Source organism: Miniopterus natalensis, chromosome 14 (assembly GCF_054644295.1).
Source record: "Miniopterus natalensis isolate mMinNat1 chromosome 14, mMinNat1.hap1, whole genome shotgun sequence".
Lineage (NCBI taxonomy): Eukaryota > Metazoa > Chordata > Mammalia > Chiroptera > Miniopteridae > Miniopterus > Miniopterus natalensis.
In genome coordinates, this window is record NC_142094.1 from 22,579,829 (window position 1) to 22,607,369 (window position 27,541).

Below are 27,541 nucleotides of genomic sequence, written 5' to 3' on the forward strand. Positions count from 1 at the left end.
ATCAAATGACAGCCACCAACAGCAATAGCTGACACTAGTGGCTGTGGCTCAAAGGAAGAAAAACAAAAAAGTACCGAAAAAACCAAAGCAGTAGCAAAGAGCCCTTTGTAAGTCTAGGGGCTGCAGGGGGCGGGCGTTCAGCACAACTTAACCCTAAGTGCTCAAAGGACGCCGTAATGAACTTGGAATATGTCACCGCAGACTTTGCTTAATGTAGCCCCTCCCTCCTTCTGTTGGACTTAACATTTCAAAACATTACACTTCAGAGAACTCTGTCGGGGACTTCCTGCTTTCATAAGAAATAATGTGTTTAATTTAATGATTAATCAGGATCATGAACTGCTATGTTTCACTTTTTTTAATAATGAAATCCATCAGAGTTTAAAATATTCTTAGACACACCTGGTTTGGCAAACACCACGGATCTTCATGTTTTTGTGGATTCACACACAGCCTAGCCAGCACCTTCGTGCTGGTTGGCTCCCTTTGGCACCACAACACAATAATTTATTAAGTTTCAATACTTAATAAGTGTGCACAAATATCATGCAAACATATGACCGTATCAGAAACAAAAAGTGTATTAGAGTCACAGACTTATACAAAACATCTTGTAAACAAAAGAGGAGAGGTTGGTATTTTCTGTACAAAATATGCAGGTTTTTACTTTTTTAATAATCTGTAAGATGCATCATACTTCGGGCATTTTCAAAAAGTAAAAACTGTATAAAAATAAATATTCTATGTACAAACACACACACAGGCCAATCCCAGGTTAGAGGCATCACTGCAAAACAAAAACAAACACAAAACAACATGGAGTTAATGTCAGTGGGTCTCTGGATGTTCATTGCCCTTGTGTGAAAGGAGGCAGATCTTGTCCTGGGTTGGATGGGAGTTCTGGATGGGCTGACAGTCTGCACCCTGAGCGTGGGAAACCATTTTCTCCTTCCAGTCACTCCCTTTCCTGGCCACTAGAGGGCACTTTCTGTCTATGGTGCCTCTGGAGGCATGGCAGTTGAATTACTGAGCATCCTAGACTGGATTTATGGTAGGCACCAACAGGCGTGAGGCTCTCTAGTGCTTCTCCAAGACACCGTAGCTCTAGATAGTGGCTGTTCTTCCCCTGCAAAGCGCAATCATCTCTATTCCCTGACCATCAGCAACCTTGAAGAAGAAAATCTTGTTCTCAGAGGGCAAGGGGTCTCATTCGACACTCCTCTTACCTGCCTCTGTAGCTTTAACTTGCCAGATGGCGAGGCACAGCTGGAGGGATAGATTCTTGGGGAGGCATCTGCCTTGGGTGCTGAGCTCTCCTTTCTCTGGCGAGGGATGCCTTAGGTACCTGGGTAAGTAGGTGCTCCAAGAGCCTGGGGTCTTGGTGGTTTCACTACTTTTACACAACCCCAGGAACTAATAAGATTCTGGGCATTTAGCCTATTATCTATAGGAGTATATTCATCTCATTGGCGGTATGACCCTGCTGTCACTGGGGCAGGACCGGCTTAGCTAAGCACAAACTCTGGGACAGGTTGGGGTCTCCAGCCCTGTTATGAGGAAAAGTCTTTGATCGGGGGGGGCAGGGTGGAGGCAGGCTGTGGTGGGACAGCATGGCAGTTGTTACCTTGGCTGGGGACCTCGCTGGGCTCCTGGATTAGCAAACCGATGGCCCAGGTCAGGCTGGGGAGCCCTGTGTGTTGGGGGCTGTGGCTGAGTGGGGTGGTTGTGTGCAGGGGCACAGCCCTGTGGGGTCAGATGTCTTGGATGATGGCAAATACCAAGGCAAGTGTGAATAAATGAAAGCTCATTGTTAGGAATTCTGGGCTGCAGGTCGCATGTGTGGAAGCATGAAGCTCTGACAGCTTACGTTCAAGGGAAGGGTGGAGCAGTGAGCTGGCCAGTCTCTATGTGGAGGGATAGGAGCCATGTGGATTTATAGTTTAAGAAATTTAGATTTCTTGCATCTGGATAAATGTCATCATACGGATTAAATGACCTCAGATGAACACTATGAGAATAGCTAATGACTATTAATTTTAAAACAAGGTCTAGAGCTCCTTGGAAGAAAGGTACTGTATAGAATCACACAAAGCACACAGATGTCATCTGTGTGGCTACATGGAAATTCCATACACTGGGTTTGCTGATGCCTTAAAAAGCATTTTTAAACATTCTCCAAGTGTGTACAGCGCGTGGGATGTTTAATGGGAGCCTTGCCTTTGGGATCTTTCCTTTTTCGACCCACGTCTTACTGCTTCATCTGCAGAAAGGCCCAGGATGGAAACTGCATGCTTATCACACTGTTGAGAACAGAGCCCTAAGGACACCTGCGCCCCTGAGGCACAGCAAGCCACTGGGAAGCCTTACCTTGTTCCAGCAGCCCTGGACTGGTAAGCCATCTTCCCCCTGCAGCGAGGAAGGAAAGCACATGGTAGCTGGTCAGGACGCGCCCACCTGCTATTGGCTATTTCTTTTCTATTTCTATTCCTTTCAGGTCAGGGCCTTGGAAGGATGCAGGAAGCAAGTCCATCTGTCTTCCCATTGGCTTAGGTCACATCAAGTTACAGTGCGAGGCCAAGAGGAGCTGTCCCAGTCTGCTGGGTCGGCGAGCAGAGGCGACCTGAGTGCCATGGAAGAATGGCCTGGGCCCTGCTCTGACTATACTGGGAGCTGTGTGCTCAGGGGCAAGTCACTCAGCACCTGGCAGCCTCAGTTTCCTCCTCTGCAAAACCTGGGGAAGGCGTGGCTGTATGAAATGACTGCTCAGGTGCCCCCCAATTCTCCCATTCTCTTATAGTTTTCTCTTCCTTAGCAGTGGAAGGAGGAGATCTAGGCAGTTCCCACCTGGTGATCAATAGGAAGGAGCAGGTGTGCAAAAGGACATGGCCCTGAGGCGCCTTCAGCGTGGTGACAAGGGCGTGCTGGGAATTTGGGAAGATGCAGTGGCAGGATGGGAATGAACTGTGTGCTATTGTCCCCTTTACTGGTGGCATCCACAGAGCACCTGCAGCCTTCGGATGTCCCACCTTTTGGGGCCCTGATGGCCTGCCTCGCTGGCACACCCTGGGGGAACCTGGGGACCTCTGAGAGACACGGTGGGAGGGGGAGGCTGAGCTAGGGCAAAGATCGGGCTCTCAGTCCACATCTGCTAGAACTGAAACCCAGATTCTAGAATTCCAGGCTCCAGGGCAGAGGGAGAGATGGACACGAGGTTCCAGGGAACCAGAGCAAGTAGTCAGCCCCAAGGAGATTGAATGGAAGCCCTCTGTGCCCAGGCCAATTTCATCCACCCACGAAAGTGCCTAAACCTCTCACCTGGCATTCAGCAGGCAGCCAACCCGCATGGAGGGCCGAAGAAGTCTAGTTATCTTGTATTAAGAACCATGATCAATAGCACCCGCTGCCCCCACGCCCACGGTAACACAATGCAGGACCCGGGGTAAACGGCAACGAGAGATAAGGGGAAGTTAGGTGCACTTCACAGCAAAATTAATAGGCAACCGACATGTCAATATGGAATGTTACTGGGTAATATGCTGGTTTGCATTAAGGGGCAAATAAACATGACCTTCATTGTCCCCTCTGGGTGAGGGAGGGTCTGTAGGGGGAAGTGGTACATTCCAGGGCTTCATGAAGATCTTGTGCCCCCTTCCCCAGCCCGCCACAGAGCGCATTTCACACGGACTCTGGAAGGGAGAGGAGCCTCCGCTAGCCACAGTGGCATTTCCATTGGCACATGGAGGGTGGCAGGGGGGACAGAGCAGGATGGGGCAGGTGAGGAGGATGGCAGTGTGTGAGCGGAGCAGGGATGCCAGGGCTGCAGCTGACAGAACTCAAGGTGTCAGGTTGTGGATGGGATGTGGCAGAGGGGACACCTGGCTGTTTGGAGGGATGGAAATTCCGCAGCTGAGAGAGGTGCCGTGGGTGCTGCAGGCCAGGTCGGGGAAGGGGGCAAGCAAGGGTGTGAGAAGTGAGGGCCAGGCGGCAGGCCGCAGTGTGTGCCTGTTCTGCTCTGCTTCATCGCTGGTCTTAAAAAGCCCCGAGAAAGCCCCTCGAAGGGGCTCTATGGTCATCTCTCTGGGTCACACACCGTAATTTTAAAATAACTTTTTCTCTTCTGTTTAAAGATAATTCCTGTGTGACCCCAGGGTGGGGGTGTGGGGCCAGGAGCTCTCATCTGTCACAAGTATGAAAATAGCTCCATGAACTCCAACCCTGTTGGGGAATTTAGGAGAGCAGGAAGCCAGTTGCCCTGGCGTGAAGAGCCATCTTCTGCCCTTGGCAGGAAGCGGAAAGGGCTGCCGCAGAGGTCTAGCATGTCCCCGCCTGGGGCCTGGGCCTGGCGGGAACAGAGCTGCGGCCCTAGTCTGGGACACGCTTGGGAGGCGGGTCCTGAGTGTCTCCGCGCCTCCCTGCCTGCCCGGCTCTCCTCTTCTCTCTCTAAACTACGTTCTCAATCTTTCTGCGCTCTTTCAGACTTTTCAGCTGTGAACCAGCTAGAAGAAAGGAAGGGAAATCAAGGGAGGGTCTTGTAGTGTCTTTTGGGACTTAAGCCAAAAGGACGAACCCTTTAGCGCCTAAAATCCTGACGCTGGACCATCCCCCAGACCAGGCAGAGTCACCCCGCAGCCTAACAGAATGGCCAGGGTGGCCTCCTTGTCTACCTTGGTTCTAGGACTTCTCAGTGTACCCCGTGTTTATAAGTGTGCCATCTGTCCCCGGCCAAATCGTGGGATACTGGAGTGGGGGGCTGTGGGGCTGACGGTCATCTGATTCAAATGCTGTGCCAGTGCCCAGCCAGTGCTTGCCGAACTGACTACAGTGTGTGAGGGAAGAGAAGTCCCAGTTCCTAAGAACCTTCCAGAGAATCCACTCTCCTAGTTTTCTCTCTGGTGGCACGTTTGTCTAAAAGCAGTTGTGGAAAGAGGACCAGGTGCAGCCAGTGCTGGCTTCGGGTGGGCAGGTGGTGTGCTTTCGAGGCAGCTGCAGGATGAAGCCAAGAAAACATCCCGGCAAACTTTGCATGCAAGAGGTGGGTGCAGTGGGAGCCCCTGAGGACCAGCCAGGCAGGGCGACCCTTGGTGTCTACGGAGAAGAGGCAGGAAGTGGAGACTAGATGGGTGGAGCAGGCGGAGGTAGAGGGTGGTTGGAGAGGCACGCAGGCACAAACCACACGTGGGGGAGCCCAAACTGGCCATGCAGGCAAGGAAGGGTGATGCCATACCAATGGGCACGGGGCATCCAGTCCGTCCAGCCCTGGTAACCCCGGCTCCCCTTTTTCTCCTTTAAAACCTCGGTGTCCCTGTTCATGAAACCAACCACGACGATTATTTAGGTCAAGGCTGGCCAGCTCCGACTGTGGAGTGGAGAGGCCCAGTCCTACCCTGGCCAGGATGCAGGACCCGTGAGGCATCCGTAAGTAGGGCCCCAATCACAGTCGATGCTCATGTCCTAAATTCAACCTTTACACTGTCTTTGGCTTCCAGAAGAGTTTAGTTTTGAAACGTGTACAGCAGCCCCCTCTCCCTTTGCAGACTCATTTAGAGTGAACACAGATGAATTTCAGCGTCAGTGCGTCATAGTTTTCAGAACCTTCGAATGGACGGGGAAGGCACTTAAGAAGCCCGGCCGACGTCCATGAGTCATTCCTTACTGGCTCGTTTGGGAAGTCTTCCTGGGGGTGTTTGCTTACTGATTTTGGTCTGCAGGTTTTAAGTTGGGAGACTGTATATTAAAAGCCCCTTTCTGGCCTTGTTTTGCCCGGCTAGGGCACAGGTGGCCCTCTGCAGACGCTAATCTGGGGGTCCTGCATCCTGATCGAGGGAGGATTCCAACAGCTTGGACTGCTGGCTACAGAGGTGGCCATGAAACAAAGAAGGCAAACGCATGGCTCACAAAGGCTGCACTGGCTTCCAAAGCCATCCTGGAGCTAAGAGCTGAGGCCGTCTCCAAAATCCCTTTCCTCGGGTCTTTCCACGTCCACCCATCAATTGCTCTGCATCTTCAAAGGAAAGGGATTTCCTTTGAACGGTTTGCAGCTGTGGTTTTAAGGCAAAACCAACAGCAGGCGAGCATCTCACAGGCCAAAGCACAGGTAGATTTGGTAGCATCAGTGTCGTCATTCGGATCTCCTCTTAGTTCATTTGCCTTCTTTGTTTCCGGCTTGCAAACTTCAAGGAGAAAACCAGTACAAGGCAAGTGATAAATGAAAACATACCAACGGACAGGGGGCATCTAATCCAGGCGCTCCTTGGTCTCCCTTATCCCCTTTAGGCCCTCTAGAGCCTTTCTTCCCCCTCTCCCCCTGTAAATAATAGTTTAGTCCGAGAAAAAAAACACATCATCAAAACTTTAGGATCATTCATGTGTTAAGGTTAGAGATAGAAAAAGAAAAAATTAAAGAGGAGAAAAGTAGCTTCTCTCAATTAGGATAGTCTCTCCATTAGGATTTGGGGCAGGACTCATGGCCTGAGGATTTGGCTGAGGCAGGTGGGGGGCAGGGGAGGAGAGCAAGGCTTGGGAGCAGCAGGCAGCAGGGCTCAGAGGTGGAGGTGGAGGGAAATGCACATGGAAGACACCGGTGGACAGTTCTGCTGATGCTGAGCCCAGAAGGGGTCTGTGGTAAACAGGGATTCACTTCCTTCTATTTGAGAATCCAGTTTTGAAAGACTTTGGCTTGACAACTTTTGTCCTAATTGGTTTTTATCCCTTTGATATTCTATTAAGAGGCAAGGTGATTTTTGTTTAGAGCCGTGGTGTGTGTGTGTGTGTGAATACAGCATGTATGAATGTGTGCATGTATATAGTTGTGCACATGCATGCATGAATGTGTGGGTGTGTGCTTGTGCATGTGTGTGTATGCATGTGCACACACAATTGTGTGTGAATATGTGCTTGGTGATGTGTATACAAGTGTGTGCATGTATGAGTGTGTGCTTGTGTGTACAAGTACACATGCATACATGTGTGTTCAGGGCTCATGGGTGGCCCCTGGTTCTCAGCTGGGTCCTTCCATTCTGTGTGTCTTGTCCATCTTGGTCTGAAGCCATAGGCAGCTATTTGCATATGGACAAGTTGGTTCAAGGAATTCATTTGTTTCTGAAAAGCTTCAGTAAACACTGCCTTTCTAAATTGATCCCTATTTTGCATGTGTCAGTCACTCTCCATTTAAAGAAAGGCTGTGGGAATTCTTTGTAATGAATTTGAATTTGATTTTCACAGGTTGGGTTTCCTTATAAAGGGGCAAGAGTGCCTCTGGGAAGTCCTCCTGAAAACTCCTGTCCTCTACAGAAGGCCGATTGTCTACTGCTCCACAGCGTTACTCCAGGGCCACAGACCTCAAAGGAGGGCAGCCTACTGATCAGAGCAGAGGCTTAGAGCCAAAGCAGGTTCTGCCTGTTATCAGCAGTGTGACTTTTGGGAAGTTACTTAACCTCTCTGAGCTTCAGTTTCTTCACCTGTAAAATGTGGATAATAACACCTGCCTCAAAACTTTGTTTGAGGTCTTTGTGTACATTAGGTGCTTAATACTGGCACATAGTATGTGCTCAGTAAATGACAGCTGCTTCATAATGCTAACAACAATAATTATTGTTTCTTGTTAGCTAGTATAAGGGCCAAGGCTGCCATCAGTTATGGCCTTATCGTGTCTACTGTGTTCCCGAATCGGAAGGCTAAGGGTTTGTTAGAGGGAGGCAAAGGATAAGAGTGTTTTTGATGTTTCCGAGGATCTTTGGAAATTACTCGAATCTCTTGATTCCCGAGGTTCCCTGTAATTGCCAATGCATTGTCCTTAGCGAGTTTTCAAAAGAGCAAATGCTTAGAAAGTGATACGTGTTTAAGGGGGAACATGTGTGGGCATAATCCCATTGGCTCTGAGATACTCCAACCAATGAAAACATCGTGGTGTGGACAATCCCTGAACAGTGGACAAGCAAAACCACTCGCTGTTGGATGGGAAGCCCCACGGTAAACTTTCTCAGGAGTGTGGCCCCTCATTCCCCTTGGGCCGGGCGGGTATAAAAGCCAGCACAGTTTCCAGAGTTCAGAGGGTGGGCAAAGCTCAAGGACTGAGGGTTTCAGGTCCCGGATGATTGGCCTATGGTAACGGAGGGTCAGCCTGCTTTTCAGGATGGGTGACTTGCATTATGTGGCTTCACGTTCTAAGGGCACAGGAAATGGCTTTACATTGGGTGCCCTTTGGAGACATTAGGGTAGTAGCTTTGCCTAATCCTTCCTGCTCCCAAAGAGGCCCCGACAAAGAGAGAAACCCAGCCAGTACAGGGAAAGGGGCAGATAAAGCCGAGCTGCAGAAGCTTCCTTAAACAAAGTAAATACATGTATAAAAATTGATTTTAGAGGAAATAAATTGAAGCTGGGGGAGTGAAAGGGATAGGATGAGGGATAGGGGATTGTTATAATGTACTGAACAACATAGGGGGAGAAATACTGGAGTAAAGGAAGGAAGAGGCAGGCCCAGGCCATTGCAGGTAGCAGAGGAAGGACTGGAAAGGGGGCAAGGGCGCCTGGGGAAGCAGGACACTTGTGCACGCACACATGCATGTTTGCATACACACATACACATGTGCACATACACAGGCACAACCCCCCCGCCCCGATGCTGCTTCTGGGAGAGTGACAGTAGCCGCAGTGCATGTGCGCAGATCTTCCAGTTGGCTCCAGCTTGCAGGCAGCTGCGCCTTCACACCCAATTTTCCTGACCCCCGAATTGCCAAATTCACACCCCCCTTTATCCTTTGAAGGACATTTTTATCCTAAAACTGACTCTTGGGCCAAATTCACAGGGCTGTGAAGGGACAAGAAGAGCATCTGTAGTGACAAGGACAGAATGTTCTTTGCACAGCCATGTGCATGTCCTCAGAAAACTGCCCATTTGGGGCTCTGAGCCTTTCCCACTGCTACGAGGACCTTCCTCCTTCCACGAGCAGGAAAGAGGCTACAAGACCATCCTCAGGTGGCACACGGAGGAGCAGCGTTTTAAGACTGTGTCTCAGGTCACTGCAGGATAGAACAACAGGCTCGTGGTGCGCCCGCCGGGCCCTCTGATGGGGTCCCGGCATGAGGCGTGGTAGAGTTTGGGAGCGGCCCTACAGCCACCCTCCGCACCTGGAGGGGCGGGAGTTTAGAGCATCTCCAGCTTCACCTTCACAGGCAACAACGACACTTCTAACCAGACTGTCATCTAAGCCCTTCTGGCCTCTTACCTTGACCAAAGTGTCAATATTCTGAGTTCTAAGCATCAGAAAAAAAGCTGTCCATAGCAAAGTGCTGACTCTATTTGGAACTTCCTTTGTTTTGGAGGCTTTGTTTCCAAGTCCTCACATCTCCCTGCAAAGTCCTCATAGGCTGGTGGTATAAAGAGGTCTGAGTGAGGAGGTGAGGTGTAGGGAGGACCCTTCCAGAACATTCCTGAGAGTCCATTCCCTTGGAGGGAGAGAATAGCTGTTCCCTGACTCGGTAACCTGCTCTGTGGAATAAGTCAGTTGTTTTTTTGCCACACTCAAAAGAAGGTTCATGCAACTTGACTGCTTTCTGGACTCTCCTGAGTGACATACTGCTATTTATATATGGGAAGGGGGAGAGTGTGTAAAACCTTAGAAGGGGAAAGTGGAGAAGAAATATTTTCCCACTGATTCCTTATTGGCTCGTTCGATGGCCTTGGTTCCTTACACATCAGCACCTCCAGCCTCCACCTCTCCTCCATCTGTGACAAGGGTGTCTGCCTGCCCCGCCTCCACCTCTAGAGCCTCACAGTCCCCACTTGGACTGGTTTTGCAGCCCTCAAATGACTCAGTGCCTCAAGCCAACTGAAATGTCTTGAGAAATTGGTTTAAAAAGTATTAATTGAATATAATAAAGAAAACCAGAACACTTTAGAAATAAATTAGAAAGGAGGTTAGTATGCCAACTAGAAGGTGGAATGATCAATTTTTTTAGTGGCCTAAATTCTTTGATGCCACAGTAATGAGGGTGGGCTTCCCAGACTGCCCCACCAGGCCTGCGCATTTCTGGAAGGAGGCCTGTATTCCTGTGGTTTCTGGACTTGGTCTTCCCATGGACAGTCTGGTATGGGCAGCTCCTCCTGCTCCCTCTTGTGAGTAAAACATGTGGAACGAATCGAGCTGCTTTTGACCAGCTGCCAGAAAGGAGAATTTAGGGATATAGACGTGCTCAATAAATACATCCTAAATTGAAGAGACTGGAATCAGTGTTAGATTTAAGCATATGGATTCTGGCACTTTCTGTTCATGATCGTGGTCATCAGTGTTCAAAGATCAGCTGGAAGATTTGGGTTCTGGAGCCCACCTGCTCTGCCTTCAGCTCTCTGGGAACTCGGTACATTTTATCATTGTCTGGGCTTGTTTCTCTGTCTGTTCTTCCCACTCCTCTTCTACTTCTAGGATCCTTGGATCTTTTGACCCACTACTAGAAGATGCCCTGGGCCATTAGGGGGCACGGTTCACAGTGTGAGAATCACTGTGGTGAAGGGGCAGGTGAGATATTCTAGAAAGGAACCCAAAGGTCCTCTCTTGGTCAGATGGAATTAAATGGTCCCTGCTGGGACCAACTATGTCATGTGTCATATACCAGGCACGTGCCATATACCATGACATGTCTATGGGTGCTGTGGACATTTAATAATTGTGTCCTGGTGAAGATGGCCGAAACCAAAGGGAGAGCAAAGGGCCTCTGAAGGCGTGAGTCGTTTCACAGTCTGCTGACGCTTTCCAAGAGAAATACTGGTTGTGCAAGGGCTGGCCGCTTACAATAGCTGCCTGCTTGTTTTCAGAACTGGAATTTATTTTCTTTCTCACCAGTGGCCTGGGATGCCTGGCAAATGAAGTTTCAGAGGCTAGGACTAGGCAACGATGGATTTAAAAATGTCATTTAGGGGCCCATTATCAGGGCACCAGAGAGAGAGAGCTGGGCACGTGACTCCCATCACTGAATGGTAATGCTAATCTGATGGCCACCGTGGGATTCCATCTCCCCCTGTCAGGCGGAAAAATACATGCTTCAATTTCAGGATCAGGGCCCAGGCTCTCTGCGTGCCACAGATTAAGCCCCCAACGAGAAAGCCTTTTAATTTGCAATGATTTATCAGGAAAAACTGTATTTGCCATGTTGGGTCAGGAATCCCCAATTGGTCATTCCACCACATCATGAAGACATTAGTAACCAGAGCCAAAATGTGAGGGGTCAGACTCACCCGGTTTCCTTTGTCTCCGGGTGGTCCATGTAAACCCTGCAATAAATCAGAGAAATGGAAACACATTAATGAGAAAACACAGGATGGCTGTACAGTGCTTCCTTCCAGGCTCATAAAGTTCTTCTCTGATGCCTAATTTACCCAAGACAGATTTAATTATCCCCATTTTACAGAAGGGGGATAAAGGGGCTCAAGGAACTTAACCTAGGGACAAATCAGGAATTATGGGCAAAGCCAAGAGCGTGGTTCTGGTTTCCTTGCTCCCCAGCCAACATCCTGCTGTGTTCTTCATGATCACTCAAGCTGAGGAGTGGTGTGTGCTGAGGACAGTCTGGGTAGAGAACTCTCCTGGCAGGGGAGGTGTTTGCATGACTCTCCGGACAGGTTCTGGCTAGAAAAATGGCTGCAAAGCTCCTCAGACCCTCTTTGCGAGGTGCATGCAGCTCTTCATGTCTTCAGCAAGGGGAATGAACATAAGCTAAGGCTGGCGGAGGCTGCCAACTTAGCCAGAGCAAAGCCGCCTGGGCAGCCAAGCATGGAACCCGTGCACAGATGCATAACCTTCAGGTGGGAAACAAAATTCTGGTTCTATCAAATTCTGGTTCAATCAACTTTTTTTAAATAATGCAATGGGAAAATCTTCTCTGATTAGGAAGCCATCCCTTGGGAAGGCTGCCCCTTTCCTTCTCCCCCTGCCATTGATCCCCTCCACCCCACATCCACCTCATCCCCAGGCCTTCCCCATACTATTGTCTGAGTCCATGGATTATGCATATATGCATATAAGTTCTTTGATTAATCTCTTCCCGCCCACTCCCCAACCCCCACCTTCCCTCTGAGATCCCTCCGTCTGTGCCATGCTTCCATGCCTCTGGACCTATTTTGTTCATCAGTTTATTTTGTTCATTAGAATCCACATATGAATGAGATCATGTGATACTTGTCTTTCTCTGACTGGCTTATTTCGCTTGGCATAATAGTCTCCAGCTCCCTCCATGCTGTCGCAAAGGGCAAGGGACCCTTCTTTTTTACAGCTGCATAGTATTCCATGGTGTAAATGTCCCACAGCTTTTTTATCCACTCATCTACTGATTGCCCCTCTCTTTCTTGCATGATAGTGATTTGGATTTGATTCTGGCCTCCCTTGAGGGCAAGGGCCACGGCACATTCATCTGTGAGACCCCCGCTGCATTGGACAGGGAAGCTTGCGGTTGAAGGGGCTTGTGATGTGTTTGCTACATCCCATCAGATGGTCCATGTGGCTGAGGACCTAGTTCCCCAGCAGGGATATTCCAGTGCATTGACCAGTTGGCTGTTGGCAGCTTCCTGTGTCACAGATATGAGAATTCTCACTTGGCTCTAAATTTTTTGCTGCGGGCTCTGAGGATTCTGTTTTGACAGTGTCCCTGGTGGTGCACAGGGGTGGGTGAAGAGACCCTCTGACCCCAGGAGACTTACAGGAAGCCCAGCTGCTCCCGTTGGTCCTGTCATCCCAGGGTCGCCCTTGCTGCCCTGAAAGAAGAGAAAGCAGCCCATGAGCCCTCTGGACATAGTAAAAACCTTCCATCAACTGTTTGCTGTTTTACACCTGACGCCGCTCCAGTCCCCTCAACAGCTGTCTAGGAAGCAAGGTCTGAGCGGAGGGTTGGGGCTACTCGTGTGGACTCTGTGGCAGGAGGTGGTTGGGGGGCCCCTCACCCTCACTCCAGCAGAGCCTATTCCCCAAGGTCCCCTGGAAGGACTGAGCAGTGTCCTGGGGCCCTGGCTGGCCAGAGGGGGGGGGGGGGAGGGGGTAAGTGAGGAAACGGAGTCACCATGAGGCAGGGAAAAGAAAACAGGAGAGAGAGCGGTTTCTCCTTTGAAGCTGTGTCACCCCTCAGCAACCACCTGGCTGCGGGATGGCACTTGTTCCATCTAGGGGGGTGGGTAAGGGCTGAGACTGCGGGGTTGACATGGTGACCCTGTGGGCCACACACAGGTGTCAGGGCTGAGGACCCGAGGCTGAGGAAGGTCCCCCAGGGCCCCAGCTCGCAGAACACTCACCCTCTCACCCTTTGGTCCCGCTGGGCCTGGAACTCCAATTGGTCCTGGGGTACCCTGGGGGGGCGAAAGGAGGCAGAGGTGAAGGTTCTGGTGCTGAGGGAGCCCTGGGCACCCCGCCCGACGCCTGGAGAGCAGCAAGGTCCAGTGGCCAGTTTTCAGGGTTGGCGAGGCCAGGCTCGTTCAGGGCAGTCATTCGACTGAGCCGTGTTCCTGTTTGGGTTTGGGGGCGTCGGGGAGAGAGAGCCTCCCCTGCCTCAGAGCCAGATTCCAGGACGAAAACCCTTTCACTTCACAGCCAAGCTTGCCAAGGCTGAAAACGGTAGGAAAACGGTTGCTTAGTTTGTTCCCAGAAGCGCTTGGGAGGGAGTTGACACCATCCCAGGGGTGGGGGGCCGGAGGTGGCACCCCTTTGCTGTCACAGCTCCACATGCAGCGGGAGGGTCTTCATGCCACAGAGAGCGATGCAGACGCACACACAGAGGCAGGCGTGGGGGGGTCAGTCAGCCAACGCCACCCACCCGCCCCACTGCGGGCCTGGCCCGGCCCAGCCTTTGGCCGGACCTCTGTCCCCACACCCAGGCCAGGGGGACAGACTGGGTTGGAGAGTGAATTAGTGTGTCTCGATGTCTGCTGACACTGGTGGGAAGGGAGGTGTGTCAGAAGCGCTCCTCGCCCAGGGCTGGGGGGGAGTCGGGCAGCTGGAGCGATGGGAGCCCGTTGCTTGGAGACGGAGCTGGGCTTGCGATGGAATAATTAAACATCCCCCCAGGTCCCCCACTGCGGCTCGGCTAGGTGGGGCCTCTATTTCAGAGCTTCCCATCGCTCTGCCTGTGACTGTGCTTCCTGCTCAGACATGAGGGTGTGGGCTGGGCCTGTGGCCAGTCCCCAGTGTCTCAGGTGTAGCTGTGAAAGGGGGGGCGGGAGCAAGTGGGGAAATGCTGATTTACATTACCGGGGGGGGGGGGGGCGACAAAAAGATATTCTCGGGGCTCCCTTTGCAGCTACGAGGGAAGAAGGAAAGCTGTGGGCGTGGGTGACAAGAGCACGTCAAAAGTGAAAGAGGCCAGATCAGAATAAAGAGGTCAGAACAGGACTCCAGAGTCACTGGCTGGCTTCCAGTTCTGCTTGAAGGCTTTTAACTCTGCGATATTGCAGGAGTTTCTTGGCCTCTCTGAGGGTCAGTTTTCCTACCTGTATAATGGGGAATGAGAACATGAGTGACTGCCTCTCAAGCTGCTGCTGGGCTAAAATGGATGAACACATGCCACACATTTGGTGCCCAATAAATGTCAGTATTGGCAGGGCAAGATTATTTTTCCCATAAAAATTTTCCTTTAGGATTGTGGTATCGATTTTATGAAAAAATAAACCCTCAGGTCCAAGGGGACAGAACATGTGACTTTGCACTGCTCCCCTCTGTCCAACATAAATGGAATAAGCAGTTGAGAGAGAAATCTCGGTTTCTCTGATTCCAGCCACAGATCGTCTCCCCAGCTCTGACTGGTCACCTAGGAAACGTGCGCAAGGTGCGAGGAGGCTGGAAATGGAGGGACTGTGGTGGAGCAGCAAAGCCGTAATGATGCTTAGAAAATGGGTATGTTCTCCATTTATGACAGTTTACAGTATCAACCCCATAAACACATAGTGGGGAGAGGCCCCAGCAAGGCCTCCTGCAGGTGTGACTTGACATTTCCCTCTACCCTGGCTGCATGTCCTCCCCTCCACAAGCGAGCTCTGCAAGCTCTCTTCTTCCCCCGAGTGTCACTCCAGCCAGCTCCTTAGAACCTTGTCTTCTGGGCAGACCAAGCACCTATGGCCTCAAAGTGTCCTGCAAGGGCAGAGCTGAGATCACTGGCTGGAAGGGGCTTGGCGCACATACAGCTCTGGTTACAGCTGCCCCAGAGAGGGAAGTCCAGCTTTCTGGCTCTTGATGGCCAGTGGTCCCAACACCATGGGAAGGGACAGGCTTTAGTTGGGAGTGTCACTGCCCCGAAGACCTTTTGGGGTGCTCTGGGAGGAGGACTGGAAGGTGGAGAAGAGGGACTTTTTTCTGACGCTTCAGTTGTTTGTTAAAAAAGAGAAGGTTCAGGTGCTTTCTAGTCATGAGTAGGTGATGTGTGTTTTCTAGAATCAGGAAGAACACAGAAAGAGGGGACCCAAGTGTCGGTCAATTAGCTCTGTATAAACCCCTGACGGGATGGATGACTATGCTGCAACAGGCAGTGAAGGGTGCGGTTGTAACATGCCCCCAGAACACTGAGCTGGGACTGGCCTGTGTGCTCCTAAATGCTACACCTGCTCTCACCCGTCCACGCTGTCCCCACCCCCTATGCATTAGACTGTGGCTATGCAGGACTAGGAAGCCTGTGTGGGCAGACATGGGATGGACAGAGCTCACAGCATGAAGACAACACAGCATGACGGGCACATACAGACACTGTTGTTTGGTGGGGATGAGTCATAGCCCAGATCCTCAGGGCTGGGCTCCCAGCCTGAACTCAGCATTTATTTAGGGAGAGTCTGTGCTGCTGGAGTGGTACTCCCACTGCATGTCCAGAGGTCTGGAAACACAGATTTGAGGATGCTGGGTGCATACCATGAGCAGGGAAATTTAGATGAAGGCCAGCCATCTTTGGTCAAGAGGCCAGGATAACACTTCTGAACAGAGCACAGATGGTACCTTTCTAGTGTCAGTCGTGGGATAAGGCAAGACTCGCTGGGAAAACAAGGCCACAGTGGGACAGACAAGAGGGATCACAGGCCGGGGTGGGGTGGGGTGGGCTGAAGGGTAATGGAGAAGTGACACTCACCGGTGGCCCAGGCCTGCCGTCCAAACCTGAAGCTCCCTGGACGAGGGGAACAGTTTGACCAAAAGAAGGGTAAGGGAGAAACGGGAGGGAGAAAAAGGGACCAGGGAGGGAAGAGATGAGTGAAGCAGTGACTCTGGACAGACACAAATGCTGGTAATCAAACAAAACGGGAGAAGTAAGCTTGGGAGGACAGGTAATGGTATTCACATGGAAACCAACAAAACATGGAGACACTGAATGCAGTGTGGTCGACCGCTGAGCAGGCTGGATGGAGATCAGTGCAGATGACTGTTCTGATCCTCTGTGTCCCCAGCTCCCCTCTCTCCTTTTAGCCCCTCTCAGAAATCCCTCTCCCAAAGGGTTGCAGCCCTCTTGGGAAAGGGGTATGGAGAGCAGATTCATGGGGCGGCGTCCAGAACCTGAGCTAGTGCTTCCTTCCCAAGGCCAGTCTCACTGGGGAGAGACAAGATACTTAGAGGATGGGGACCTGGTGAGGGTGGCCTTCCCAGCCTATTTTGCAAACCTGTTGAGACTAGGCCACATGGGGGGACCCTGAAAGGCTTGTCACTGAATTACAGCACCTGGCTTTGAAACCTGAGTTGGTCCTTAAATGATAATACTAATGATGCCAATGTTGAGAAGTCAATGGGACATGCTTGGAAAAACATGCTGCTAGTATATGGAATAAAATATTGAGGGAAAGCCTAAAAACAAAATATTAGCTAAATATCCACAAACTTTGTCTGTTTATATTAATACTGAGTTACCTTGAGAGGTCTGGAGTACAAGGTATGAACTGGAGGTTTTCAGGCCCCATGTGGGCCACTGACATATTTTGTACGCTCGGTAGTATTGCAAGTAATTTTGATTTAATGTAAGAAAATAGGGAGGTTTCAAAGAAAACCCCAGATGTCCAGCTTCCTTTTAGAAGATTCAAAAATACTGGACCCTCATTCTCCCAAGGCAACAGTCAGCTGAACTGAGAAGGGGCTTATCTCCTCAAGAAGGGACACATGGTCTGTGGGTGCCACAGTCCCTGCCACTCCCTATTGTCTCTCTGAAATCCATATTAATTGCCATTTATGAATATGCTTGCTCTGCTGTTTTCTTAAGCTAGCAAAAGTATTTCTCCATACCCATGTCTCTATCAAAAGTAGAGAAGTTAAAGACAGACTGGGTACTTTGTCTTTCCTCTGGCATTTTCTTCGTTGATATTACTTGTTTGGCCTCTGTGCCATTTGCTTTTCACTAAGGTAGGTGGGGCCATGTTCACTAAGGTAGGTGGGGCCATGACGGTGGACAAGGAGAGATTCGTGGTTGAGTGGGGCCAGGAGGCTCTCTAATAGGAAGGAGTACTTAATCATTCCAGACTCAGCTTAAGACACGGGAAAATGTCTGCTAAAGTCATCAGTTTTCTGCAGTCTGTCCAGCGAATCAGCTCTTTAAATGTTCCTACATTTGATGCACTAACGAGGGTGCAGTTGTATCTTTTGCTCCTGCTTTTTGGTTGCTGTGATTATATTAAACAGACCTCCAAGTTCTGCCAAGCTTGGGTAATTGGTCTTCCCATTGTTCCCCTGCTCTTTAAGGCTTCCTGGAATGGGAACTGGCCTGGTGCCTGGGACAGAGGAAGCCCCAGTGGCTGGAAAGAGCCCCTTGCAAGGCTGTGGCCTCAGTGGAGGAGCAGCCTCTGGCCTGGCCACTGAATTAATATGTGACCTCAAGTGAGTCACTTTCTTCTCTGGACTCATCAGTGAAATGATCAGATGGGTCACTGAAACCCCTTCCAACTCTTGAAAAACAAACCGAATGGCGTGCTAGCCTCACTGGGGTGTGAAGAACGTTGGGGCCCAGGGTGGAGGGATCTACTCTCCCTGCCAAGGTGACCAGGCCATCAGCCCACTGAAGCTTGGGACAGAACGACTTGCCCAGGCCAGGCCCCACACCTGGAAAGGCCTTCTGAGTAAGTCAGCTGCCCTGCCCTGGGGCCTGTAGCTCTGGGCAGGCTGAGATCAGAGATCTCAGGGAACTGGGATGTAAGTGGCCTTAGCCTGGGGACAGGAGAATCTTACTTTTTATAAGCTTTTCTGCTGTGGCTAGTGCTTAAGAACAGAGATCAGGGGTGCTCTTGGGGCCCCTCTGGGGAAAATAGAAGAGTGATGGAGCAGACTCCAACTGTCCTGTTGCTCCCAAGTTCTCCAGTGTGGCCTCTGTGAAGGCAAACTTTTCTTGCCTCGAATCAGGAATGCGTAGGGCCTGAGATTGTGCTCAAGCCACCTCTGGCTCTCTAGCCAGGTGCTCTTTGAGGTAGGGGGCCCTGTCTCATTCAGCTTCACATTCTCCCCACACCAAGGCCAGGACCTGGCCCAGAGGAGGCCTCAGTAAGAGAATCAGAGCCTATGGTCTTGCCCAGGTGGGAAAGCAAAACCACACTGAGCTCTGGATGCCCAGCACCTGTCAGGACCACCCGGCTGGGCTCCTCACAACAGTCTTGCTGGGTCCACGATACTTACGGGTAATCCCAGAGGACCTCGGTCTCCTTTCTCTCCCTGGACACCCTTCTCTCCTTTTGCTCCATCTAGTCCTGCTTCCCCCTGAAGGAAAGGGAGATGGGGGAGATCACAGAGGGGCTTGTCTCAGACCATTCATCTTGAATTCTGAGGTCCTGGGGATGGGAGCGGGTGTGGGGGGCAGGTAGGGTAGAAGAGGTGAATGTGACTGGCCCAGGGGTGGCAGGCTGGGGACTCCAAGGATCCCTGACTTAGCCTGTCTCTGCCTCAGCTGGAGTCCCCTGTACCCCTGTAGTAACTTTGAGGTCCCCCAAAGGGAAAAGAGATGGAGTGGACACAAGCCCACAGGGAAGTCACAGGTCAGGCTTTGGCATAGGTGACTCTTTGCATGGCAGGAAAAGGGGGACCCTGCAGAGACTGGCTGGCAGAGGTCTGAAATGCCACCACTGGAACTCCGAGGCTTCCAAACTAATTGGGAGAAAAACTGCCCAATAGTCCCCTGAAAAATGTTAAGGCAGGAGACCAGGGCTGTTGTGATGCCAGCAGGCTCCAGCTCTGCTTATCCATTTGAAATGCTTCCAGGGGGTGATTGGGAGCCTGAGGCCAGAGTGCAGTGGGCTTGGTTCCTGGGAGGAGTCCCATGCCATGTGGCTCTCTGTCTCCAAGGGTCTGGGGCAGACGACATGGGAAAAGGATTTCATTATTTGCCAAGTGCCAAACTTGCCATTCTATAGGGTCGATTAATGGGTGGGAAAATTTTAAAGCTGAAGCCTTCCCGGTGTCCATGACGGATGTTAAACACCTTGCTGACTGGTCACGAGTATACTTGTGTTTCCGTGACTGAATGTTGCTGACTGGTCACGAGTTAACTCATGTCTGCATTTACATTAATTTAAGTAATTTTAAGGCCTGAAGGCAATGTCGAGTTTTAAAAGAGCACTCTAGACTGTTTTCTTAGTTATCTTTGTTTAGGCTCAGATTATAAGAGGTGCAAGATATGAGCTCTTCACTGCTCAGCACTTATTTTGGCCATTCCTATAAATATAAGATACGACAAAATAAAGTACATTTAAACTTAATCAGATGCTTTCATTTAATATTCAAGTGCGGAAAAGTAGCTGGCCCCATGGGTGAGTTCAGGCTCGAAATAGCTGGTGAGCAAGTTAAAAGGACAGCAGGACTTCATTGTGTCCTGATCATGTGTCACATGATTCCATTAGGGAAGGGGTCAGCTGGGCCGCCCACCTCTGAGCTCTTTCCCTCTTTTCTGCCCTCGATGACCAAGTCCCCTTCCCCCACCCCCTCACCTAGCACCTGTCACATGACCTGTGCTTACCTTTGGTCCAGGAATGCCTTGGAGCCCCTGCATTTGGAATCAAAACAAGGCGCCTCAGAACTGCATTTCTAGTTAAGTCCAAAAATCCTTGCCCACAAGTTGGACACAAAAGTGCAAGGGCTTAGGGTGCAGAGCCTGGCCTGGGTCCCTCCAGGGGAGGCAGAAGGGGGTGCTAAGGGGGTTGTGCTTGGGGCTCCCTAGGGTGGGGTCTGAGCCAGGGTTCCCCAGCCAGGGGTGAGAGAGGACCTTTCTGTGTCCCCCACAGCTGACAGGGAGTCTAATGAAAGGAAGACCGAGAGGAAACACGGCACAAGATGAATCAAGTAATATATGCAAAGTGCTCAGAGCCGTATCTGGCACACAGTAAGTTACAGTAAATGTTGGCTACTATCATTATTACTGCTACTACTTCTACCAATGACAGTGGGTGACAGTGCCACAGGAACATGAGCCCCACAGAGGTAAGAACTAGCACCTGTTGGTTTGGGGTGCTTGGGGGCCCTCTAGGTGCAATGCAAAGGGATCTTTTTAAAGGCCTTGTCTTATCTGTAACCATGGAAAGGCCCACCCAGTGGGGCTGGCATTAAGTGGGACTAGGCCTCAGGGCTGCCGTGCCAGTCGGCTCTTTCCAAGAAACCAGGGAATGCCCCAGCTCCTTAGTGGCACTGGAATGGTGCCTGTTTAACATGGGCGGGAAAAAGGGGGATCTGTGGATGAGAAAACCCCCACCCTGGGAGGAGGTGGTGACAGTGACCTAGTGTTGAGGCTGAGCCCAGTGACTACCATGGGGAGGGGACATTAGGGACCCAATCACCATGGACTGAAACACTGATGAGCCCTCCAAACTTACCGGAGGTCCAGGAGGCCCCTCCGGCCCTGGTGGCCCAGGAACCTAGAAGTCAGAGGAAGATGGTTAGCTCACCCTTGTTATGCTCTAAGTGGTCCTGCTTTCTCACATGGCCTGGGGTCCGGCTGGAGACTGCAAAGCTGAAGACAGAACTGCCCAGCACACAGTCTCCCAAAAGAAGGCTTAGAACATGTCACAAACTCATGGTAGCTCTTTAGCCTTTACAATGTTGCAAACAAACAAACAAACAAACATACAACAAAAAACGATTGCTGGCAAATGTCCTTGAAACATCTAACCTCCCAGGTTTTTAAAAAAAACAAACAAACCAGAAAATCTGGTAGCACTAAGCTCTTTTTCATGTGTGGCAACAAATGCCTGGAGCTGAATGAGGGCTTTCCCCTCCAGGTGGGTCATAAGATCTTTGGGTTGCTCCAGTCCCCACTACTCCCTATTGTATTTAACCTATAACTTTGTGTTTGTTTGTTGCATGCCTGGTCCTTGTAGGCATTTGAATTTGAGACCTTTGGCTTAGAGGAACAGAGATTGGTTATCTGGAATGGGGGAGACTGAGACATTCCTGAAGAATATTCCTCAAGTCCCCCCCAAATTTGTAACAGAGACTGCTGGTCTCAGTTTCCCTTGAGGGGAGGTTGAAGTAGAAGAGATTTGAACTGGACAGTGAAGATGGGGAACCCAGGGCAGTCTTCCTCTCTATGGAGGGTGGTATTTATTGCAGGTTCAGTCTCTGATGAAGATGGACACCCATTTGCCTACAGCAGCCACCAAGAGGTGGAAGGAGATCTGCCTGCTCCTCTCTGAGCTGGTCACCCCACCTCAGCTTTGGGGCTCTTCTCACCTTCCCAGGGATGGAATCCCATGGGTTTGGGGACTAGGGTGGGGACCCTTTGCCAGGCCACTGTAGAGAGAGCCCATGCACTGTGCAGATGGAGACCTCTAACTTCTCTTGGACCTATGGACGATTCGGCTCCATAACACAGAGTCCCCTTGCAGGGAACTCAGTCTTTGGAAACTTTACTTAAGCAATAATTACTACTTTTTTCTTATTATAAATAAGTAATTCATGTATTCTGACTGTGGTTATACAAATCAATGCATGTATTAAAATTCACAGAAGTGTACACACACTCCCCCAAAAGTCAATTTTACTACATAATGATTAAAATATAAAAAAATAAAGTAATACAGACCCATTACAATATTTGAAAAATTAAAAAGAATTGAAAGGAGAAAAAGTAATGAATATTTGAGTACTGCTAATACTTTGCTTTATTTCCTTCCACTCTTTTTTGATGCATAAAAATATTTGAATATATGTGCACACTTATGATATTTCAATTTGATCCTCTGCTCTTTTTCATTTAACACCGAACCCATTTTCCATGTTTTGTATGTTGCCCACCAGCCTCCTTCGTATGTCAATATGCTATTCATTGAGTGCAAGGAAAATGAGTTCCTACTGAGCCAGGGCTCGGGGCAGCGCTTGGCTCGAGGAATGCTCTCCAACATGAGGACTATTATTACCACCAGTATTATTACCAGAAGTTATTTAATCATTTCCTTCTTGTTAGAAATGTAGGCTGTTTCCAATTTTTACTTTAAATACATCTGGAAGGAACATTTTTTGTATAATGCTTTTCCTGAGTTTCAGAGCATTTCTTTAGGAAGCTATCCATCTCCAAATAAGTAACATGTTATATAATCAGGTCTGTTTCACTAAATGCAGATGGGGCTTGGTGACACTGAGGGTGACAGGAGGCAGGGGACTTCTTCAGGGACTGAGAAGGCTTGGTGGTCTCTCCCTTAGCTCTGTGGTGGTGTCTGGGTGGCTCAGGTCTTCCCACCAAACTCTTTCTCCCTCATGTATCCTTGACCCCTTCTTTCCTGGCTTTTTCCCTTGAACCTACAAATACGCCAATTCCCTCCCATTTTAGGTGAACCTGGCTCCTATCCTGACTACCTCTTACTCCACTGTTCCCTCTTCTTTCCTTCACCACCACACCTCTCAGAGAACAATGCCTCTCTCTCTGGAAAGCCCAGTTCTGGAGCTTCTAGGCAAACTCCTACAGAGTCTTCAAAACTCTGCTCAAATGACCCAACTTTGGGATGCTCACCCCGACTCCCTAGGCTGCTGCCATTCTAGTACCCATTACTGGGGACTGTTTGCTGCACAGGGACAGTCTATTTATTTTCTTATCTCCAGGCTCTAGGCCCAGGAATGAAATATGGTGGGTGCTCGGTGAAATGTCATTGAGGGACTTGATTAATGGGGAGACTGTGGAGCAGGCAGGGGGCTACATGACTAGCCACTGCGGTGCTTGGTGAATGTTCACCTTCTTGCTGAATCGGGCAGTTGTGAGTTTCATTTTAGATCATGGAAATTCTATGCACACTGGAGAGACTGTGGTGTGACGAGGTCCCTGTCAATTAACCCCTGTGACACAAAAGGCAGTGCAGGCACCACCTACCTCTACTCCTGGGTCACCCTTTTCCCCAGGTTCTCCTTTCTCTCCCTGTGGGCACAAAACACCATGGCGTGGATGCCAGCACTCAGGGGAGCCTGGGCAGACACACCCTCAAATCTGTGACAAACCAGACTGGAAGTAGACTAGGCCTAGGTGTTGGCAGGGGACACCTCAGAGGCTACGGGGTGGTCAGCCTGACGGACAGAGATAGGGCAGGAGGCATGTGAAGACTGCTTTTAAGAATCGGAGTTTTCAGCATGTGGGAGGAGAGGCTGACATTTCATATGGATCCTGCAGGGCTCAGGCCCTAGGGACCAACAGAATATGGTCTATGGCGAAGGAGATGGAATGTCATTAGGTGATTATGTGATGAACTTATGTTACAAACTACAACAAACTTGTAGTATACAAGCGATAACATGACATGTTAAGATTGTCACAAATAAGTTACACACACACACACACACACACGCACACGCACACACACAGCTCTGTCTTGCTAGCATGAAGGGCGAAGGCGGGGCAGTGGCCTGTGATCACGGCCTTTAAGAATCCGAGAGACTGCCGCTGGCCTTGGCCTTGAAGAAGTAGCTGCTGTAACGTGACCTGCCCGCTGTGGGGGAGGCGTGGGGCCGGGAACTCTGGGAGCCTCTAGGAGCTAAGGGACTCAGTCCTGCTACAGCAAGGAACTGAACGACGCCGCCTGCAGTGAGCTTGGGAGAGGACCCAGCTCCAGATGAGAATGCAGCCGGCCCACACCCTGACTGTAGCCTTGAGAGGCCCTGGGCAGAGGACCCGGCTGAGACGGGCCTGGACTCCTGACCCACAGAAACTGTGACATCGTAAGTGCGTGCTGTTTTAAGCTGCTAAATTTGTGGTGGCTTCTTAAGCAGTTACAGAAATGACTAAGGCTCCAGAGGCAGAGCGAGGGCCAAGGGGGGTGGGAGGTGTTGACGAGGGAGCTTGCGCGCCACACCCGGGAGTGCTCCCTCCAGCTTGGAGCTGCTCCACCAAGAAGGGGACCTGTCAGAGGTGGCGAGCTGCCTCCTGTCCTAGCTGAGCGAGGCAATCACAGTCACAGGTGGGACTGGCTGACCTCTGAGGTTCTTCCCACTCATACGTAAGAGGAGAATTCTGAGTGTAAGATCCTGGCATCTTTGCACTATGTTGGTGCCTGAGACAGAGGCCACCATGCTGTGAGTTGAGGAAGCTGGCACCCTTGTTTATACTCAACTGCCCCTCAGAGAGTATCTGTTCATCAAGGGGACCCCCCTCCCCAGGCAGGCTGGGGGTTAGGGTGGCCTCACCGCAGTGCCAAGCACCCGCTAGGCTGCCGACTGCAGTGAGAGGTGCCCCTGCTCATGTGCCCTTGTCCACAACTGTCTGCTGACAACCTGGATACCCAGCCCTCTGGCCTTACTGTAAATCCCGGGAGCCCAATTGGGCCAGGCAATCCTGTCGATCCGGGTCTCCCTTGGCCACCTGGTTCTCCTTTCTCCCCAGTTGGGCCATCTAGACCCTAAGGACCGACAAAGATCTCTGTTAGTCAAGCGCAAGGCGTCACGCTGAGCATCTGTGACCAAATGTGGCATGCACGCATGGCTCCCTTCCTCCAAGGGCAGGTGTCTCGGATGGTGACCATTCACAGACGGGAACCACTGATGCCAGAGAAGGCTCCCAAGTCAAGGCAGCGGCCCAGATGGAGTGGGCTAAGGCTCCTTTTTTCTGTACAAGCAAGCACTCCAGGGCAGAGGGTTCCTGCATACTTTCCCAAGAGGTGTTTTAGGGCCATGACTTCATCACTTTTCCAACAACCTGGTGAGGTGTCCAGGGAAGGCATTATTACCCCCACCTTAGAGATGAGGGAACTGCCAGGCTCAGTGGCTCTCATGAGGATACACACAGAAGACAGAACAGAACCCAGGTCTCTTGCAGTGGGACACTGGCCCTCGTAAAGTAGGTGGCTAGAGGGAAACCCGGTGAATCCCCTGCCCCCGACTCCTGGCTCCAGGTTCGCAGCCCAGGCGGCAGGGTGCGGGGCAGTGTCATGCTGGGGGTGGCGCATGCGGAAGGGCAGAGCAGGTCCAGCCAGTCCCAGCACTCACCGGTGGGCCCGCCTGCCCTGTCTCCCCTTTCTCTCCCTTCTCTCCTGGGCTCCCCGGCTGTCCGTCTTCTCCCTTGATTCCTACAGGCCCAGGCTTTCCTGGGGGGCCTTGGGGACCAGGAGGGCCCATGTCTCCTGGTTTGCCTCGAGGTCCCTTTAGAAAATATCAACAATACTTATTAGATACACTAGTGGAGAAAACAGGAGAGAGAACACGAAAGGATGGGTGGCCTGAAAGACTTGGCTGTTCTGTGCAGCTCCCTGTGGGAATCGAGGAGGCCTCAGCCACCAGCCCCTGCCCGTCCCAGGGTGGCTCTGCTGGCTTCTCCGAGGCTAGCAGTGTGGGCTCAGCAGGGCCTCTGCAGGGGGGGCCTCCCCTCCCGTCCCCTTCTCCCTTCCCCACAAAGCCCACACTTTGGTGTCTTCCAGAGCCTCTGCCCCATCACCCCCCGTGGCAAGGACCATCTTCAGAGGTTTGGGAGTGTCTCTTTTTACCTTTTCTCCATCGTGTCCTGGAGGGCCTGGCAGTCCAATCTCCCCCTGTGGCCAGAACAACTAAAGGTTACCCTCAGCGCGGAGGAGAATGATAGCTGTCACTGACGCAGTGTTTCCTGTGTGCCAGGAGTCCCCAGGAGGCATGGGCTTGCACTGTCTCCGCTCTACAGGTGAGACCCCCAGTGCCAAGTGTATGCTCAGGCCTGCAGTTGGTGAAGGGTGGAGCCAGGATCTGAGTATGAGCACCCTGGATCCGCATCCACGTTTTAGCCTGACTTCGCACAATGCCACCAAGGACCCTGGGCACTCACTCCGTGGCTCCGTGGGCGGGGTGCCTGCCTCCCTGTGCCCTTCAAACCCGGCCCTCCTCTCCTGGCTGCCCCACAGGGAGCTCCTTTCATCTTCACATCAACCCAAGCCCCTTCCTCAGTTCAGAGAGGGAAGTAAGGAGGCGTGGCCTCTGTCTTTGAGGTCAGGTGACAGACAACCAGCTGCACCACCAAGGTAAAATGATGTAGGTGCTATGAGCGGAGCAGAGAGGAAAGGGCAGCGAATTCTGTGATAGGTCAGGGGAGGCTTCAAGGAGGAGGCAGACTTTAAAAGGTAGGGAAGAGGGGAAGGGATTTCAGGATAGGGGGCTTCATGAGAAGAGGGCAGAAGAGCAAACATACAAGGCCTTCTGGGAAAAATCACAGGGTTTGGGGCAGAGTATAAAAGGGAGCCAAGGCAGGGAGCGAGGGAGGAGTGAGATTGGAGGTGGGCTCAAGGGCCATGCTCCCTGGTGGCAGGCTGGGGTCGCTGCTGTGGGTTTGGCTGGGGCAGGGTCTGGTGGGCAGGCCCAGCCACATCAGAGGGGCAGAGCCCAGGGTAGGAGGAGGATGGCAGCTGTGATGTGGGTGGTGCCTGGGTGCCTCGGGAGGAATTATAGGCCAGAGAGAGGTGGTGGCTCTGGGAAGATGAGAGGTCATGGATGAGGGGCAGCCACAGGGTCCCATGCTCAGAGTCACATGCAGGGCCTCTGCAGGGGCTGCATCCCCTTGAAAAGATGTTACCTTCTGGCCTGGGATGCCTGGGGGTCCAGGTGGGCCGGTCTGCCCGGGAAGACCAGGGGGCCCCTAGGAAAGAAAAGAAAGACTCGAGGAAGACCATTCTGACTGAGCAGGAGTGACCTGTCACCAGAGGGGTGTATACAGAGGCTGGTGCATAGAGATCAGGCATTTTCAAACATTCCATTGGTGGCAGGAACACTTTTTTTGCAAAGGAAATAATACGGGGACTCCACAGTGTAAAGCAGATAGGCACTGAGTGTGTCTGAGTTAAAGGGGGCTGTGGGGATCTAGAGCCATGTCCAGTCCAGTAGCCTCTCTCTCCTCTTTCTTCTAAGGTACCTCAGGGGGCTCCTGGGCTCCAAGGAGACAAGTCTGACCTTCCCTGACAGTGACTTAAAAATGTCTCCAGGAAACAACCCAAGTGTCCAGCACCGGGTGAAGGTCTGGTCCATCAATACAATGGAATGTGAGCCAATACAATGGTAAGAGAACCAAGGACTGGTACCTGCCATGGCAAGGATGGAACCCAGATGCAGGGTGCTGAGCAAAGAAGCCAGATGCAGACAACTACATGCTGTGTGAGTCCATTCACAGGAAACTCTAGAGAAGACACATCTAACCCATGGTGACA

The 27,541-nt window shown here is 51.2% G+C and overlaps 1 protein-coding gene across 1 annotated transcript; it reads right to left on the bottom strand.

The window, feature by feature from the left end:
- Positions 1–430: 430 nt before the first annotated feature.
- On the bottom strand, positions 431–27,541 carry LOC148091515 (uncharacterized). Its single transcript, XM_087824380.1, has 14 exons — positions 26,914–27,541; positions 25,862–25,906; positions 25,368–25,520; positions 24,683–24,781; positions 20,780–20,821; positions 19,930–19,956; positions 18,597–18,677; positions 16,084–16,119; positions 13,274–13,327; positions 12,689–12,742; positions 11,231–11,266; positions 6,218–6,304; positions 2,368–2,406; positions 431–787 (listed from the first exon to the last, which is right to left on the bottom strand). Exons 3-14 carry the CDS (start codon positions 25,494–25,496, stop codon positions 785–787), a joined length of 687 nt encoding a protein of 228 aa, XP_087680506.1. The 5' UTR covers positions 25,497–25,520; positions 25,862–25,906; positions 26,914–27,541; the 3' UTR covers positions 431–784.

Bases quoted from the DNA above. Each gene is read 5' to 3' on its own strand.
- LOC148091515 (XM_087824380.1), bottom strand. From the start codon at position 25,496: ATGGGCCCTCCTGGTCCCCAAGGCCCCCCAGGAAAGCCTGGGCCTGTA. The intron at 24,782-25,367 runs GTGAGTGCTGGG...GTCGGTCCTTAG, and splicing joins CAGGGCAGGCGGGCCCACCG to GGTCTAGATGGCCCAACTGG. The intron at 2,407-6,217 runs GTATGTTTTCAT...TCCTCGCTGCAG, and splicing joins TAGATGCCCCCTGTCCGTTG to GGGGAAGATGGCTTACCAGT.